This window comes from Phaethon aethereus (assembly GCF_964289735.1).
Source record: "Phaethon aethereus genome assembly, chromosome: 6".
Lineage (NCBI taxonomy): Eukaryota > Metazoa > Chordata > Aves > Phaethontiformes > Phaethontidae > Phaethon > Phaethon aethereus.
Genome location: NC_138580.1, coordinates 28,080,680 through 28,097,732, shown reverse-complemented (window position 1 = coordinate 28,097,732; position 17,053 = coordinate 28,080,680). Strand labels below are relative to the sequence as shown.

Below are 17,053 nucleotides of genomic sequence, written 5' to 3'. Positions count from 1 at the left end.
TTCCACAGGGGAAGAAAGAAATCTACAAAGCAATTAATGGAAGACCCTAGTTTGCAAATTATGACTATCTACGATTGAGATGAAAACACAACATCTATGTAAACTCTAAATCCTATGTAGAAGGAGAACAATCAACATTTAAAACATGAGCTCAAGCTGTTACATGTCAGCTACAAGAGACTCAAATATTTTTCAACACTTACAAAGGCACACCAGTAAGGTTTCTTTAGATGGAAAAATACGCCTCTGAAATTAGAATTCAGACCTCCATCTGGCAGCAGTTGTAAGTGACTTCCTAGTAATCCAGTGACAGAACATAAACCACACACACACCCACCCACCCCCAAAAAAACCCAAAAAGGGGCCAGGAATTGATTCCAGTAACAAACTTAGCAGATTTTAGAGACCAAGTAGAGTCTGTAAAAGTATTTTGCTCAGGACTCAAAATAAGCATTCACTGCTTTAACCACAAAAAAGACAAGAAACACCTCTACCTCATTAGGAATAAAAAAAGATTTTAGAGCAACTTGGGTCTTTCAGATCGTTCATGGCATTAGTAGCTCTAACCGGTCCAAAGTTTTACTTCCGGTATGTAGACACTATAAAATTGCATCTAATTCAAAAGGATGATATAAAGGTAATTAATGTTCTTGCAATATTACAAGACAGGTTTTGTTAGAAGTATGCTGATAAAGGAAAATTTACCTTGCAGTTCTGCAACAGTCGAATGAGATGTTCAAAGCAGTTACTGTTAAGGAAAATTGCCTGCAGAACAGGCCTATCTGTGCAGTCTAACATGGCTGTGATGGTATCTATAAAATTAAAACAGAACTGGCATCAAAGACAAAACACTTCCCAAATCCATCAAGCATTTTTTTTGTGCAGAACATTACATAATAAACATGGGTAAAAAAATTATACAACAAACTATATGCTGTGAATTCTTCGGTCAAGAATGATGTGTGTTTTAAGCACAAAGCACTAAGCCTAAAGCTAAACATTCTGATGTTGTAAAAATTATCACGTAACCCACTGTATCTGGAGAAAATTCAGCTACCAAAGATCTTTGATTGCTTTTAGGCTCTAAGTCATTGCCATTTGTGAGTACATAAGCACCATGCCTTTTATTTAGAGCACACAAACACTTGCTTGCTTCCTCATCAAGCAATTACTCTGCATTTCACAGCAGTCTTATACTGTAAGCATTCTTCATCACCTCAGTACTATCCCTCAATTTTATTGGAAGTTTGGGAAAAGAAACACCTTTATTTGTATTTCCCACTCTGAACAAAGTGCAAAAACACTCCAAAACCTGAATTCTTATCCAGTGACTTAAACCTGTTTCAGTCCATCACCTTTGGTCAATGCTTACAATAATGCTATCTGAAAAGCAAACTATCACAAAACAGCCAACATACGGGTATTTTACTACAGACCCATCTTACTCTGCAATTATTAAGGTGCTGATGAGTGTCAGCTGCAAAAGTGTTTGGTTTTGTTTTGGGGTTTTTTTTTGTTTTGTTTTTGTGGTTGGTTGCTTGGTTGGTTTTTGTTGGTTTTTTTTTTTGACAGAGACTGGCAGTCTGTGAACCTTGACACTCTGATTAAATGGTAGCAATCAGATATGGTTTCTTCCGTTTCTTTTGTAGTGAATAATTAAACGAGATTGCATTTAGAGTAATGTCAATGAAGAAATGCTTGAAATTTTTCAATTGCTTAGCCAAGTGAACTTTTTTGGTAGAACATTCAGCTATATTACTATCATGGTTCAACCATTACTTGCTTTGGCGCTATTATTAAGAGATATTTAAAGGAACTGCACAATTGGGTACTCACTCAGCATTTGGATCTGTAGTGCTATGAACCTGCTCTCCCACTGCTTGCATCGCCTTGGATTAGGTAAAGCTGAATGGTCTGAATTAAGCAACTTGAAATAGTTCTCCAATATTGTACTCGTCTCCACTTGCCGCTGGTCAGAACTGCTGGTTAGAAGGATATGGACAACTTCTGTCAGGCACTTCAGAGTCAGCTCTGCCTTCCTGCTCACTTCCTCGGGGTTCCTGTCATCCCAGTTGTCACAGTCTGCTAAAACTCGCATCAAGACTTCCATTGTGGCAGGAGATATTGCTTGAAGAGCATTCCTCTGAAACCCATGGGGGAAAAAAGTGATTAAGGAAAAAATAACAACAAATAAATAAATATATGAATAAAATCAAACCTCTTCAAACCAGCAGTTTTTATCTGAATTATCCAAACCATGCAATATGCATTATTATGTCTGTTAATGCCCTGTAATTGTTAAATAAATATGAAACATTTTACTTGGATTATATTGATGGCTACAGATGAAATGCATGCCACCTTGTTCACTTATCTTGGCTTTCTTTTTCAAAGGGAATGCTTACAGGGAAAAGGAAATCTAATTTAAATGCATATATGTGCATTGATATAACATATAATGTTACAAAATTCTTATAAGGTAGCCTTGATAAACTGCTAATTCTAGGTAAACCTTCACTTGAATTTTCATTTTAGATCACAAGATTCATACTATAAAATTTTTGAAAAGAACATAATAATTAGCAAACATTTGTCTGCACCCTGAGTGCATTTCCCTCACCTCTCTTCCAGGAGGTCTGATTGCATAGGCTTATGAGCCCAGCCTTGTAGAAGCTTTGATAAGCCTTGTCAGGGACGTCCTGCCTTCTCTAGGGAGCTGCATTCAAGCTGCAGCTCTCAACCTTTTACCTGCCTGAGCTATACTGCAGCCATGTCCATGCCTGACCATTTACTGTCTTGAACCTGACCCACAGACTTGACGGCCCGGCTTGACCTTAGACTTGCCACGTCACTATGGATGGGCCTGGCAACCACCGGCCTCTTGACTGACCCTAGTTACCATCACTAGACCAAATTCCCACCCTGATGTGCTGACCAGACTTCCTGGCTTGATCTCAGGCTTCATCACTACAGACTTGTCTGGTGATCTGGGCTGCCTGATCCTGGTTACTACCACCAGACCCACCCTCATCACCTTGTTCAGGCATAGTGAGACTTCACCTTTTGCCAGTGAGGTCAACTGCCTCTGCCTGCCTGGTCATCATGCTCAGTCTCAGCTTGCCTTCCCTGGTGGAGCACTGTCTAGCTTTGCTGCTCCCTGACAACATTTAAAAAGCTTTCTCTTCTGGATCATCAGAAGTAACATTTGCTTGTGACCAGACTAAATAGCACATTACAGAAGTCAGCCAAGAGAGTGGATATTGACCTTGCTGATGATCAACATCCTCTTTTCTTCATGTTCTTTCAAAGATTTTAAATAGCTTCCCAGCTATTTAAAGGCCCTGTGCCTCTTACTAAAACGTTTTACTTCCAACATTGGGAAGTAAGCTAGATGAATTTCATGTGTTAATACAAAACTTCCATCTTTGCAGGTGGAAACTTCTAATCTAGTTACCCACATTTTTTCTGTATGACACAAAAATACTACAGTAAGTTCATATGAATATGTACTTACTGAAGACAGCAAATTTCTACTGCGATTTGAAAGCAGGACCTAGCTTTTAGCATTTAGATGCTATTGCACAGAATGACCCAAACTTCATAAGACAAACAAACAATTCATAGTCAATAATAAATTCTTCTCATTTATGGGTTATGGTGTATCTATAAGCCTTAAACAATGAACAGGCATTTGGAAGCTTCAGCAGCTGAAGAGTTTAGAACATCCTTACCTGACCACCAGCCACAATAGCTCCAAAGAGATGTAGCAGGCAACATTTTAGGCTTTCTTTGAGATGTTCACTTTCTTGAAAGCATTCTGATTGGAGTAAATAAAAAGGAGAAATATTCCTTACTTTGGTCAAACAAGTTATACAAAGTTTTTCCTCCCAAAAAACCCACCAACTAATGAAGTAATAAGAAAAGCTGCTCTACTCCCTGTCATCATGCAAATTTTAAAAGAATTTCAAGTATATAATCTCCACTGTCTTTTACATAAATCAGACACAAACACATCAATTCCAACATTATCAAAGTAACATGACAAGATCACATTTATCAGGAATTCACAGGCCCAAACCTTCAGCTTCCATAAAGCTTTTAATGTAGGCTGACAGAACTATAGACATACAACTGTTTATCTGATCCATCATGTAAAATGAGCCCATTTTGTCCATACTAATGGGAAATAGAAGGACGTGTTAACAGGCAAACAGTTAGCAAGCATGACAAAGATTAGAGCAATTTTGGCACAGAGAAGTCTAATGCCATATGCAGTGCAGGTAGCTCAGAGAAACAGTCCCTGAGCTTGCTCTATGTAAGCCAAACTTCCCAGGGAAGTCTGTGCAGGTCTGTAACCTTTCTAGCAGTAGTCTCTGTAAAGACAATTATACTGCATCTCTTCTCATGCCATATCTGATATAAACTAGTTATAAACAGCCTCATGATCTCTTCTTAGCAATAGATATAACCTGGATATTGTTTCTATAGCAATAACCTTAGACTCAGAGCAGCTGCAACAAACTACAAAGGGTTATTTTATTTGGAATTAACCATCATAAAACTTCCAATAACTTTGATATAGAACAGATAATGGCTTAGTTTTGTAAAAACTGAGATTTTAAGCAAGCAACAGAAACTGAAAATGCAAGAATTTTATATTCATTAAAATAATATTAACACTTTTAAGACAATTACCAAGTATTGGCAAGTAAGATTTCTGACTATATACTGAATGTGTGAGCCTGTTTTAAAAGAAAATTGCACAGTTATTTTTTAAATCTGGTCTTCAAAGGAAACAAAGCTTAGATATTCACACTGTTGACTGCTAGTCTCACCACTCCCTTGACTTACAGCCTCTGAATGTTTCGGGGAACCTCAGACAAATTCAAGAGAGCAGTACCTAGCAGATTGTGAATAAATCATTAGGCTGGGTAGACCAAAAAAAGCATCAAATTAGTGCTGCCATATCTGAATGTCTAAAGCACATGCTCAGCAATTTTTTGTTCTCTCTCTCCTGACAGTTGGCCAACCAGCAGATGAGTATCTGCCAGCTAATTAGTACACTTGTAGCTCAGTCACAGTATATAATATTTAAAGGATTTAGGAGGAATTAGAATGCAATGCACTGAATGGGAAGGAGACAACCTGCAGATGACACTCCTCAGTAGCAGCCTTTAGAGTGGGCTTCCAGCGCTCTGGCACAAAAATAATGGCATTTTACTGGCATCAGTTCTTTGATTTTTTTGGCAACTAGCCTATTTTATGTACACAGAGAGGGAATCTCAAGGAACAGGATGAGTATGTGACTCAAACCTAAAGAAACCAAATTCATAAATGCTACCACTCTAGGAATAGAACCTTCCTTTTATTACTTTCCATTAAAGCTGAGTTAACAGGTGCAAAAAGGGATGATTTCACTCATATCCCCATCACTCCGTAACATTTCTGCTCCTACAATTCTGTTGGCACTAGCACTTTGGTGTGCTAAACTGGCAAACTAGCTGGGCATCCCACCTTCCCAAGACTTAAGTACAGAACATGGCCACAGAAGTCCTCCTTTTCCACACAGCCAAACTGCAATAGTAAGAACACATGAATTCCAAAGTAGCCATAATGATATTTAATGACTTAACCAGAGATGAAACAGAGCAGTTTCCCAAACTGCAGTCCAAGGTGCATTTGCCAGTTGGATGGCACAGAGTTTCCTTCTTTCTAGCTGTTAAATCATATTAAGAGACAAAAATGCATGAACACTTTCCTAAGATTATTTTTCCATAGGAGTTATCATTACAGTTGCTACAGGGATCTTATGGGCAATCACTGTATGTACCCTAGTAAATGGGAAAGTTGGCAATTCACAGAACCAACCCTATTAAACCTCATTAGGCACTGAATGGAAGTCTGAAAAAACCCAGGCTTTAAAAGATGAGTAAGAATGGCAAGATGGTGATGCTCAGAGCAAAAAACAAGCAAACAGAGCAACCCACTTCATTCAGCCTCAGGAAGCAAGTATGGTGCTTTTATATTTATCAGGCATTCTTAGAGGAAAGGAACTTGGAATCACCAAGATCACTCCGCCAAAGATGACTACTTTTAAACATGCTGTTGATAATACTCACGGTAAAAGAAAGGGACAAACTCAACAGTGAGGGAAGCTGGTTTATACTTCTGTCTGTTCTTTTCCACTGTACTAAGGAAACGTCTGCAATTACATTCAAAAAGACACATCAAAGAAATTAGGTATGATACTTTTGTTTATGACTTATTAATTTATGACTTCATAATAGAAAACACTGCCAAAAATGAGGAGTTATCTTTTGCCTGCAGGATCAAAAAAAATAGTAAAATAGTATTTCATCCTGAAAAAATGAATGGCAGCTAATCCCATATTTACTGTTCTGCTCCTAGACATACTTTAACTTTTTACAATATGGTTTAGGGGGTTTTTTTTAAAAAAATAAGCTAGCAATCTGTTACTTAGTCCTTGTTTACTGTAACTAAGCCACCAGCTAGACTGCCAAATTTCTTAACCATGCAATTTGAAATGGGCACAAAACATTATTATGCATTCATTACGAGGGAGAAACAAATTAAAGGGATATAATTCTACTGATAACACTTAGAAACTTCTCTTCAAAGATGCAACATATCTATACTGTTATCTTCAATAACTTATTTTGCCCTAATTCAACGAGGTCTGCCAACCCCATTCCTTTTGGCTTCCTTGTTCCACCAGTTTAGAAAAATGAGCCAGTTTTTGAAAGAAGCAAGCCATGGAAGGACCTTTATGTTGGTCAGTTACAACCAAACATCTCTCAGTACATCCTCAAATTTAATTTTGTTTTAACTTTTAGACTGCCAGGAAATATGTTGTGATTTTTAAAAGATATTTAAACTATAACCAGTTTCAGAAAGCATAACACTTTTCCATGGTGTGATTATATTGATTCATTGACAAATTCTGCACTTTCATTGCTTAAAAATTCATTGATTTTGAGCACTTACACTTTACCTCAGATACCACGAGATGTGCTGGCATTACCTACACTGAATCTGAAAACAGCTTAGCAGTACACTGGCAGGCCATGTGTAAGAACTGGTGTCAATTCATGCTCTGTCCTAGGAAAGGGGAATCCTCATGTTGCACAAAAATACCAGAAATTGTGATCCTTACATGCTCCTTAAAACTCTGTGCACAACGATTCAAGGGGTTATTGAGAATACTACCTTCTGTTTCTAGAACAGCCTCATAAAGCCTCATGCGGTATTACGGCATACTGCAGGTTTTGAGCTACAAAGAAACCCCAGTAGCTTACACAATCCCCACTCTGTGTGCACAGTGACTCACTGCACAAATGCAAGTCACAGAGCTAGCACAAATGCTGTGCTACCTCTACAGAATGTATACTGTGAGAATGGACCTGAGGTTTTACAAGACTAGGTAACATGAGATACAAACTCTCTACACCTTTAGTTATTTGCATACACAGTTCCAATATTTGATACATGCCAAAATGGTCCCAATAGAAATAAAATTGAGGACTTAAAGGAAAAGTAGCTCTGAATGATTAGCAGCAAGGAGCAAACAACTTCAACCCTTATAAACACAGCAGAAAAATACATTAACTATACAAGACCAGGTATATTTAATATTATTGTAATTAATTTGCGGCTAGTAAGAGAGAACTGTACATGAAAAATCCCTCTCAGAAATTTATAAGACGTCTCTGAAGAGTCAGTTATAGCAGATAAAGTGAATCACTAGCAATTTCAAAGAACAGGGCCTGTGCCTAGAATGACAGAAATTAAGCATCTCAGAAAGCCCATTTCCTGACTTTCTACACTTCCCACCTTTCAAAAAGCCTCACAACTCAGCTTTGCACTAAACGGAACAGGATGTATTACTCTGACAACTTCGGTGGCAATGAAGTTCAGTTTCAAGCATGCCTGCTTGATGTTAATTTTGGTAGAAAAACTATTTCATGAATGATATTCTGAAGAATGTATCTGGGAAAAAATAAACCTAAAACACAGTATCAAGTGCTCAAGGCTATCAATTCTAACAGTTTTAAAATGCAAAAGCAGAAGAATATACATGTAACTACTTTTTATTTTAGTATGACATCAGACAGCAGTAGTTCTGTCAGAAACTTTACATATTGTTTAGCTAAAGTCATCATAAACTGCAGTATTTATAATCCTGTCATAGTCCACACATACCCTGCAATTCGCTGCCTCCAGTTTCGATATGGATCGTAGAGACTTTCACAAAAAGCCAACGCATGTCTCACAAATTCTTCCATGGGGGTCTGATCTGCCACTTCTTTTTCTTTTGTTTTGCTTTTTAACTGAGGAAAAAGAGAAAGCTGTGGTCAGAAGATTTCTGGAAGTTCAAAATTAATCTTGATCTCCTCCAGAATACTTCTGAGCCCACAAACTGTTCTTTTTGGCCAGTTCAAAACACTATTACTGAAAAAACAGATCGCATAAGTAGAAGCAGGAAGTATTGGATGGCAAAAATAACAGATGAGAATTGTTTAGTCACATACCTGTTGAATGTATAACGTAGTCATGGTGATAACATGGTTAATGTATGAACACATCCCAATCTCCTCCACATTAGCCAAATTTCTATGAAGACAACAAGTGAAAGAAATGCACAGAGTGTACCATTTGAGGCTAGTTCAAACAACATTTGTTTTAGCATTCTGTCTATAATCATACAAAAGTGTATCAGTATTTCAAAAATACTCTCCAAAAGGCTGCACTCAAATGTTTATTTCTCTCACAGTAACAGTGCTCACAAGTTTTCTTCTAACAGGAAGGAAAAGAAAGGCCTAAGTCAGCCTGTGCTGCAGGCCAATTCTATCTGGAATTTGGGGTTTCAGAGGTTAAGCAGATTCCCAGGACACTCTAAACAGAAAGCTCAGAAATGGCATCTGATAACAAAGGCAGTAATTTCTACTTGTCCCACATTACTAGTGCATACACTTCCTAAAACTTTAGCAAACATATTACCTAGAAGCATTTATTAGCTTTAAATTCTCCCAAGGAAAACGAACATGTAATAAATTATTTTATAATATAAATAAATCAACAACAACAAAGAAATGGCATGCACATGTTATTCCTCAGTCTTGAGGACAAGTCATGAAGATCAGATACTGAGGTGATGATGTAAGGAGAACTTTTCAGCAATTAAGTAAGACTGACAACAGTTTGCAATTCAGAAACACATTACCACCACCTACTCAGCTTATATTTCATATTCCAGGATTCCAGGAGAGCCAAAGGACTCAAAAAAAAAAAAAAAAAAAAAAAGGCTGCTTCAAATACTTCTCACAAAAGGAGATATCATATTTTATTCCCTTCCTCTCTTAATGCAGTTTACAATAGAACACGGAAGAAATAGTGATGAATAGATCCCTAAGAACAGTTTATTCACCTGCTTCAAGAGAATTACAAAATAAAGCATAAGTTTCAGAAAGAAGCCAGTTGCATTAGTACTGTAATAAGTCAGTTTCTTAAGCTGTTTATGGAATTATATGCATGCTAAGAATGTGAAAGAGTTCTTCTGTACAATTTGCTCTCGAGTTATTTCATATCCAACACTTGCTAGAGTGTGCCTTTTCTTTCAAAAGTATTTCTTATTCCAGGTACCATAGATATATCTTATGCAATTACAAGGAATTTAGTGTCTAATCCCCTTCTATTCCATTTCTTATGGCAAACATTATTGTTAAGATGATTGCCTTGCTCGATCCTCTCTCTATCATTCCCGCTTCCTTTATTTAAAGATTGTGAGACATGGCATTTCTCTGTTTCTACTGGAAAGTGTCAAATCACATTGTATGTGTCATTAGAATCTGTATTCATGGGCAGCATCAAGATTTTTTAAAACAAACAATAGCCTTGCTGAGGTAACAATCAGAACAAGTACCTGCACAGGATGATAAAGAACTTCACAAGTAAAAGTGACAGAGCCTGCTGCTGCTCTTCTAGTCCGTCTGACATTTTCTGGACACACTGTAGGAGCTGGAGCCTGACGACCTGAAGAATGTTATCAGGAAGCAGTGATATTCCTGGAGGAATGTCATCCACCCTAAAGAGAAAAACCACACACAAAAATGTTAATCATGCAAATGACATGTTACCAATAAATTTCAATGTGCTCATTTAGTGTTCCAAGAGACCTCTAATAAGAAAGGTTACTGAACCTATGGCTCACACACACTTTCTAATGAACCACAAGGAAATGCCTGGTGGCAATAGGCCAGCTTGAGCTTCCTTTGCCAGAAGGCAAAGGTTTTGGAATAATGTCAGAAGAGGAGGTGGCACATGCTGAAGAGGCTCCACCATATAACAAACCGCCAGAAAATGAAAGGCAATATGCCCTGTTGACTGATGGGTCCTGTCGTATTGTAGGCAAACCTTGAAGGTGGAAAGCTGCTGCATGGAGCCCTATATGACGAGTCACAGAAGCTGCTGAAGGACAAGGTGAATCAAGTCGGTTTGCAGAGGTGAAAGCCATCCAGCTGGCTTTAAGTATCGCTGAACAAGAAAAACGGCCAATACTCTATCTCTATACTGACTCATGGATGGTGGCAAATGCTCTACAGGGGTGGCTACAGCAATGGAAGCAAAGCAATTGACAACGCAGAGGCAAGCCCATCTGGGCTGCTGAATTATGGCAACATATTGCTGCCCGATTAGAGAATCGGGTCATAAAAGTGTGTCATGTAGATGCTCACGTACCCAAGATTCGGGCCACTGAAGAACATCAAAACAACCGTCAGGTGGATCAGGCTGCTAAGACTGAAGTGGCTCAGGTAGATCTGGACTGGCAACATAAGGGTGAACTATTTATAGCTCAGTGGGCCCACAACACCTCAGGCCATCAGGGAAGAGACGCAACACACTGATGGACTCGGGATCGAGGGGTGGACTTGACCATGAACGTTATTGCACAGGTTATCCATGAACGTGAAACGTGTGCTGCGATCAAACAAGCCAAGCAGTTAAAGCCCCTCTGGTATGAAGGACGATGGTTGAAATATAAATATGGGGACGCCTGGCAAATTGACTATATCACACTTCCACAAACTCACCAAGGCAAGCGCTATGTGCTTCCCATGGTGGAAGCAACCACCGGATGGCTGGAAACATACCCTGTGCCCCATGCCACTGCCTGGAACACTATCCTGGGCCTTGAAAAGCGAGTCTTATGGCGACATGGCACTCCTGAGAGAATTGAGTCAGACAACAGGACTCATTTCCAAAATAACCTCATAGACACCTGGGCCAAAGAGCATGGCACTGAATGGGTACATCACATCCCCTATCATGCACCAGCTTCCAGAAAAATTGAACAATACAACAGACTGTTAAAGACTACACCGAGAGCAATGGGTGATGGGACATTCAAACATTGGGATAAACATTTAGCAAAAGCCACCTGGTTAGTCAACGCTAGGGGATCTACTAATAGAGCCGGCCCTGCCCAATCAAAACCTTTATGTACTGTAGAACAGGATAAAGTCCCTGTGGTGCACGTAAAAAATATGCTGGGGAAGACAGTCTGGGTTACTCCTGCCTCAGGCAAATGCAAACCCCATTCGTGGGATTGCCTTCACTGAGGGACCTGGGTACACTTGGTGAGTAATGCAGAAGGATGGGGAAGTCTGATGTGTACCTCAAGGAGGTTTGATTTTGGGTGAAAACAGTCAATGATTTGAATTGTATTATGTTAATTGCTAAACAATACGGTATGTCATTACAACTGTGGTTGCTATCTACAATACCAATGGTATTACAGTAAGAATCACCCAGACTGATGGGGAATGAGCTTCACTGAAACCAAGCAACGTGCAGCGGTGATGGAACCGGAACTGGCTTCAGCAGCTTGCGCCCAGCAACTTCCTCGAGATTGACATCTTCCACCTGCAGTCCATGGACATGCACCGTGCCAGATAACAATCCAACACCACATACCATCTCCCCTGCCCTGAGAGACTGCTATGATGGATGAAGCCCAAAGTCATGGACTGAATGAACTCCACAGATATTTTAGAGTGATGGCCTATGGACTAAGGGAATGGTATCTGTGTGTACATATTGAAAGACAGGAGAGTGATCATGAATAATTGGAATGTATTGAAAAGTGTTGGACCCAAGCATGATGTAAATGGTATGGAATAAGGGGTGGATACTGTCCTGGTTTCAGCCAGGATAAAGTTGGTTGTCTTCACAGAAGCTAGTGTGAGGCTATGTTCTGGATTTGGGATGAGAAAATGTTGATAACGTGCTGATGTTTTGAGCTGTTGCTAAGTAGTGAAGGACAGTCCAGCTTCTCGTGCTGGCCTGCTAGCAAGGGTGGGGATGCACGGGAAGCTGGGAGGGGACACAGCCAGGACAGCTGACCCAGGCTGGCCAAAGAGATATTCCCTACCATATAATGTCATGCCCAGTACATAAACTGGAGTTAGCTGGGGGGCCGGGCTATCAATCACTGAGTGGTGAGCAATTGCTGTACTGGGCATCACTTGTTCTTGTACATTCCTTTGTCAGTATTGTTATTGTTGTTACCATTCTTGTTTCCTTCCCTCTTGCTGTCCTGTTAAACTGTTTTTATCTCAACCCACAAGCTTTTTTTTCCCCAGTCTCTCCCCTGTCCCACTGGGGGAGGAGAGGGCAAGCAAGGGACTGCGTGGTGCTTAGTTGCCACCTGGGGCTAAACCACAACACCTCTTCAGAGTTGTCCAATGTGCTTTTTACATCCTGGCATTCAGAATCTCAAGGGATTCAGAAAGTTTTAACAAAAATTTTATATGGCCTAGGCTCTAAACTGATAGAGACACTAACCACAAAACCAAGAGCAACTGCTTTTTTCCAACACAACTGCCAAGAAAGAAGTTTTATTTCCTGTGATAGCAGCTTCACCCCTCAAGATGCCAGCAGACCCATACCCTCTGGGACTCTAAGCATGGCTCCTCATAATCTGATAATTCACCGCCTCTGTGTTAAGAAGACCATAACTTTTGACAGCTGAAATCATATATTCAGAAGTAATTTCCCTAAAATGGCCAGCAGTCTTTTTCAGTAAGATCATAACATGCTTTACAAGAGAGCAAACAGCATACCCTTCATGCCTCACATCCCAAAGGACGCTTTCTCTGCAGTAGCTGCCTGTTTGTGCTATTGCACAACCCATCAGAATTTACTGCCTTATGCAAGACTGGCACAAGAAATACTTAATCAGGATTATTCAATCGGAATATACTACAGAGTATATAAATAAATATAAATATTTATAAATAATCAAACTTCTTTTCATCCCAGAGCAAATTACGACTATATTACCAGAAAAATCTAAAAGTTAAATTTGTGGACATAGAGGATCAATTTTTGCTGACAAACTAGCTGTGTAAACTAAGTACTCCAAAAGGAAGAGAAAAAATAAATCTCAAAAAATCATGCCTTAACTGATGTTCTTATTTGACTGCTGGTACCCTACCTCAAAAATATGAGAAAGACCTTAACACATTTGAGTTCTTTTTATTTAGAATTTCCTTGCATTACATTAATATGGTTATGCAGCAATAGGAACTGCCATCTCAGGTGTTTGAAAGGACGTTAAATTAGTCTCTAAATTGTATTCACCTACTACAGCTCAAACTCACACACTGGGACTTTCAACCTCTCCTCTGCCAGTGGTAAGCACTTTGGAACAAAGTGCTGTAGAAAACTAGGCTTTACTTTTCAACAACCATGAAACCATGTAATCAGCATTCCTATCATGACTCCTGCATCATTTTTATGTGGGCCTGAAGTCAATAAGTTAAGAAAGTACGGTTCCTATGGTGCTTTGCTCAAGATCATGCAAACCAAGAGCAGAAAAAGAACATGACAACACCCTAGAAGGCTTTGTTGTTTCTAATGAAACCAAATGACGATTCCTCTCCTTCAACGAGGGGGAAAAAGCCTCCCACCAGCTGATAAAGGTTTTATCCTTTTCACAGTTAATACATACAAGATGAATAAATGTGTTTTAGGGAAAGAACAGACAGGTGCACTATGTTTTGTGCTCCATGCTCAAAGATGTCAGCATAGATATTTTCACCTTTTGAGTAAAATCCCCTCATGTTTTCAGTAAAATCACTGAAAACACCATTAATGAACCATTTCACTTAGAAATATAGGGTACATGCACAAAGATGGGGATAGAACTGAAGCTGTATAAGCCTATAAGCTGCATAACTGTATAAGCTCTACTTACACAATCAAATCATACCACTTGATACAGTCGTTCTCCATATTTAGAGATTTCCTAATTCTGCACTATGTAGCATCTTTCAGATTTCCAAAGCAGATTTCAGGAAATTAAATATTTTAACTTATAGAAGAAATACTCATCTCAGTTAAATTAGGAAGTGGTAGTTCCAATTAAAAGCTCTTCTTTCAGGAAAGAAAAAAACAACCATAGCAAACACACTGATAGTTTCTTTTTCTTACATTTCTTCAGTGATGTTTTCTTGGATGCTAAAAAAAACGCATATGTTTTACATCGACAGAAAACTTCATGCCTGTCTTCCAAAAGGTTAGTTCTGTCCAGCAATCTGTATAAGCTTTCTTCTCCCTACACAGTTTCTCATTATCTCCTGGCACTTGCCCTTCAGTACACAAGGTCTTTTAGGCATATAGCTGTAAAGCATACCAAGATTTATATAAGGAAAAAAACAACGTGTTAGTCCACTCAGTTTCTCATTTTAGTTAGCATTATATATTATTTCCAAAACCAAAAGACAGAATGGGTTATTTAATAAGCAACTCCAGTAAAAAAGTTGAGTCCGCAGGGTCCTATGGCCCCAAGAGAAGAGTCACTGGAAAACAGCATTTCGTAGTTCGACACTGACCTACTTTTTTGTGGGCTCAGTAGTACCAGCTCCACAATGTAAATGCCTGGAATATAAATTGACAAACCCCAGAAAGATGTCACTTTTCACATGTCTGATTATCTCATAAATGCAAATAAAAGCAGAAATTGCAATTCTTTGTTAATTCTAATATGTGCTCTCAGTGTAATTTTTAATCCAGCCATCAAAGCACAGGAATGATTTGCCTTCATCCCTGTTGTTTTGATATGTTTTCTCTACATCTGTTACACAAATGAGTCTAAATCCACATGGGCCTATTTTTCCAGACTAAATCACTAATCCTGTCATTAACCTCAGAAAAAAACCACTATTTTTATGCTCACAAAACCATCATTTAGCACAATGAAGAGGCTGCTATTGTTCTGCACAAGTAGGCTTCACATTTTATTTTTTGTTACATTGCTGTTAAAAAACAAGAGAAAACAAAAAACCATGAACACACATAAACCAAAAAAAACTTTAAAAACCCAAAGTTCCATGATATTCTTCTCTTCCACTGTTCAAATTTCAATATTAAATAGTACATTAAAGATAACCTGTGTCAAAGGATAAACTTTTTTTAAACTAAACACAGCAGATGCATTTTTGATACTGCAAAGAAAACAGATCTTCTGAAAGAGCACAGAATTAATTTGAAGATCTTGCTTATTAGTAATTGTACTACATATTTGGCATTCATATAGGCATTATGAGGAAAATTTTAATACAAAGAGCAAAGAAGCCCAGTTTTTATCAACCGAGATAGAGTTGCAGCATTCTTCATTTCATTGTAACAGGAGAGGCTATCACTTACACTTCAAATAGGATCTAATCCAAAGCCCATTAAAGAATTTCCATTAATTTCAACAGGGCTTGGACTGCAGCCATCATGCAAGGAGAGCCATTCTCTGCATTCAAACACCAGTAGCAGTATCAGCTATAATACTGACACCACTTCTCGTGATTTCTCAATCTATAACATTTGTTTTTTCTTAAAACCCTTAGTTCCTGTAAGCACCTCAAAAACAAGAGAAAACATCCAGTGCCTGAGTTTCTATTCCTTATTTGCAAAGTTAGTCTTGGAAAACACAATCCTTGGAACACAGCAGACAAATTCAAAACACTAAATATGGAACTCCGAAATTAGACTCCAATACCATCTCATGATTGTACCTGAGAACTTGTGGTCAGCAACATGAGTGAAATCAGCAATACTTTTTCCCTGAAGTCTTCACGGATGCAAAGAAATCACTTTAAAATCTATCATCATTTGTGCATATTTTAATTTTTAAAATATTTTCAGTTAGGATATCCAAATCTTTCATTAAGCATTTCATCTCATCTTTAATCTTAAAGCAACCCTTGAAATTCCTAAACTCTTTACCTACATCTTTCTTCTCTTCTCTACATCTGCTGATACAGATATCAAGCACTAATACTGACTAATACTATTTCATAGGCAACATTGAATGAATACTTATTTAAAAAATGCACAAGGAATAATGATTATATTTCTATGAGCCAGAACAAGTGAATACTCACGCCATCTCCTGAAATAATGCAAACACCAGTATTTGCCTAGTTTCCTCATTCCCAACCCAACTTGACCTCCAAAAGAATGGGAGTGCCACTCAACAACTAGAAATCTTTCTTTTGTTTAACAGCAGTATTGCCATTGAACAAGACTGGGCTCTCAGCCAGGTCTGTTTCAGATATCAAACAAAGATGAACAGGCCTACGTACCTAGTTGGCATCTTCTCAAAGTCCACATCCAGAAACTGTTCATAGCTAGAAACGAAACTATCCAACCAGAGCTTCAGGTAATCTGGATCTTTCTGTAAAAAAAGAAGAGAACATTAAGCAATACTGCACTCAAGGTCATCCATCAACAACTCAAGTACTAACTTGAATGGAAAGCTTTTCTTTAATGCATTTCAACTGGGAGAAAGGAGGGAATACACAGATTTTTAGAATTAAAATTAAAAAACTGTCCCCTTTGAAATTCTCAGCCACGTTGTGCTCATGTGACATTCTTGCTCTATTCATTAGTTCATGTGTTTCCACCTCCTGGTACCAATGCTAACCAAATCATTTTAGCTTCTCTCACCACCAACAATCTTTACTTACTCTCCAAGTACTAC

At 38.5% G+C, this 17,053-nt stretch overlaps 1 protein-coding gene across 2 annotated transcripts in view; it reads right to left on the bottom strand.

Annotated features, from left to right (window-relative positions):
• Positions 1 to 17,053, bottom strand: part of NBEAL1 (neurobeachin like 1) — an 88,776-nt gene that overhangs the window by 53,073 nt on the left and 18,650 nt on the right. For both annotated transcript variants that reach the window (XM_082001657.1, XM_082001658.1), the window contains exons 2-9: positions 16,656 to 16,747; positions 9,941 to 10,102; positions 8,550 to 8,631; positions 8,221 to 8,348; positions 6,120 to 6,202; positions 3,732 to 3,817; positions 1,837 to 2,143; positions 706 to 812 (exon numbers count right to left, since the gene is read on the bottom strand). In XM_082001657.1, the coding sequence (XP_081857783.1) occupies positions 706 to 812; positions 1,837 to 2,143; positions 3,732 to 3,817; positions 6,120 to 6,202; positions 8,221 to 8,348; positions 8,550 to 8,631; positions 9,941 to 10,102; positions 16,656 to 16,747 (1,047 nt within the window). The remainder of the gene's footprint in view (positions 1 to 705; positions 813 to 1,836; positions 2,144 to 3,731; positions 3,818 to 6,119; positions 6,203 to 8,220; positions 8,349 to 8,549; positions 8,632 to 9,940; positions 10,103 to 16,655; positions 16,748 to 17,053) is intronic.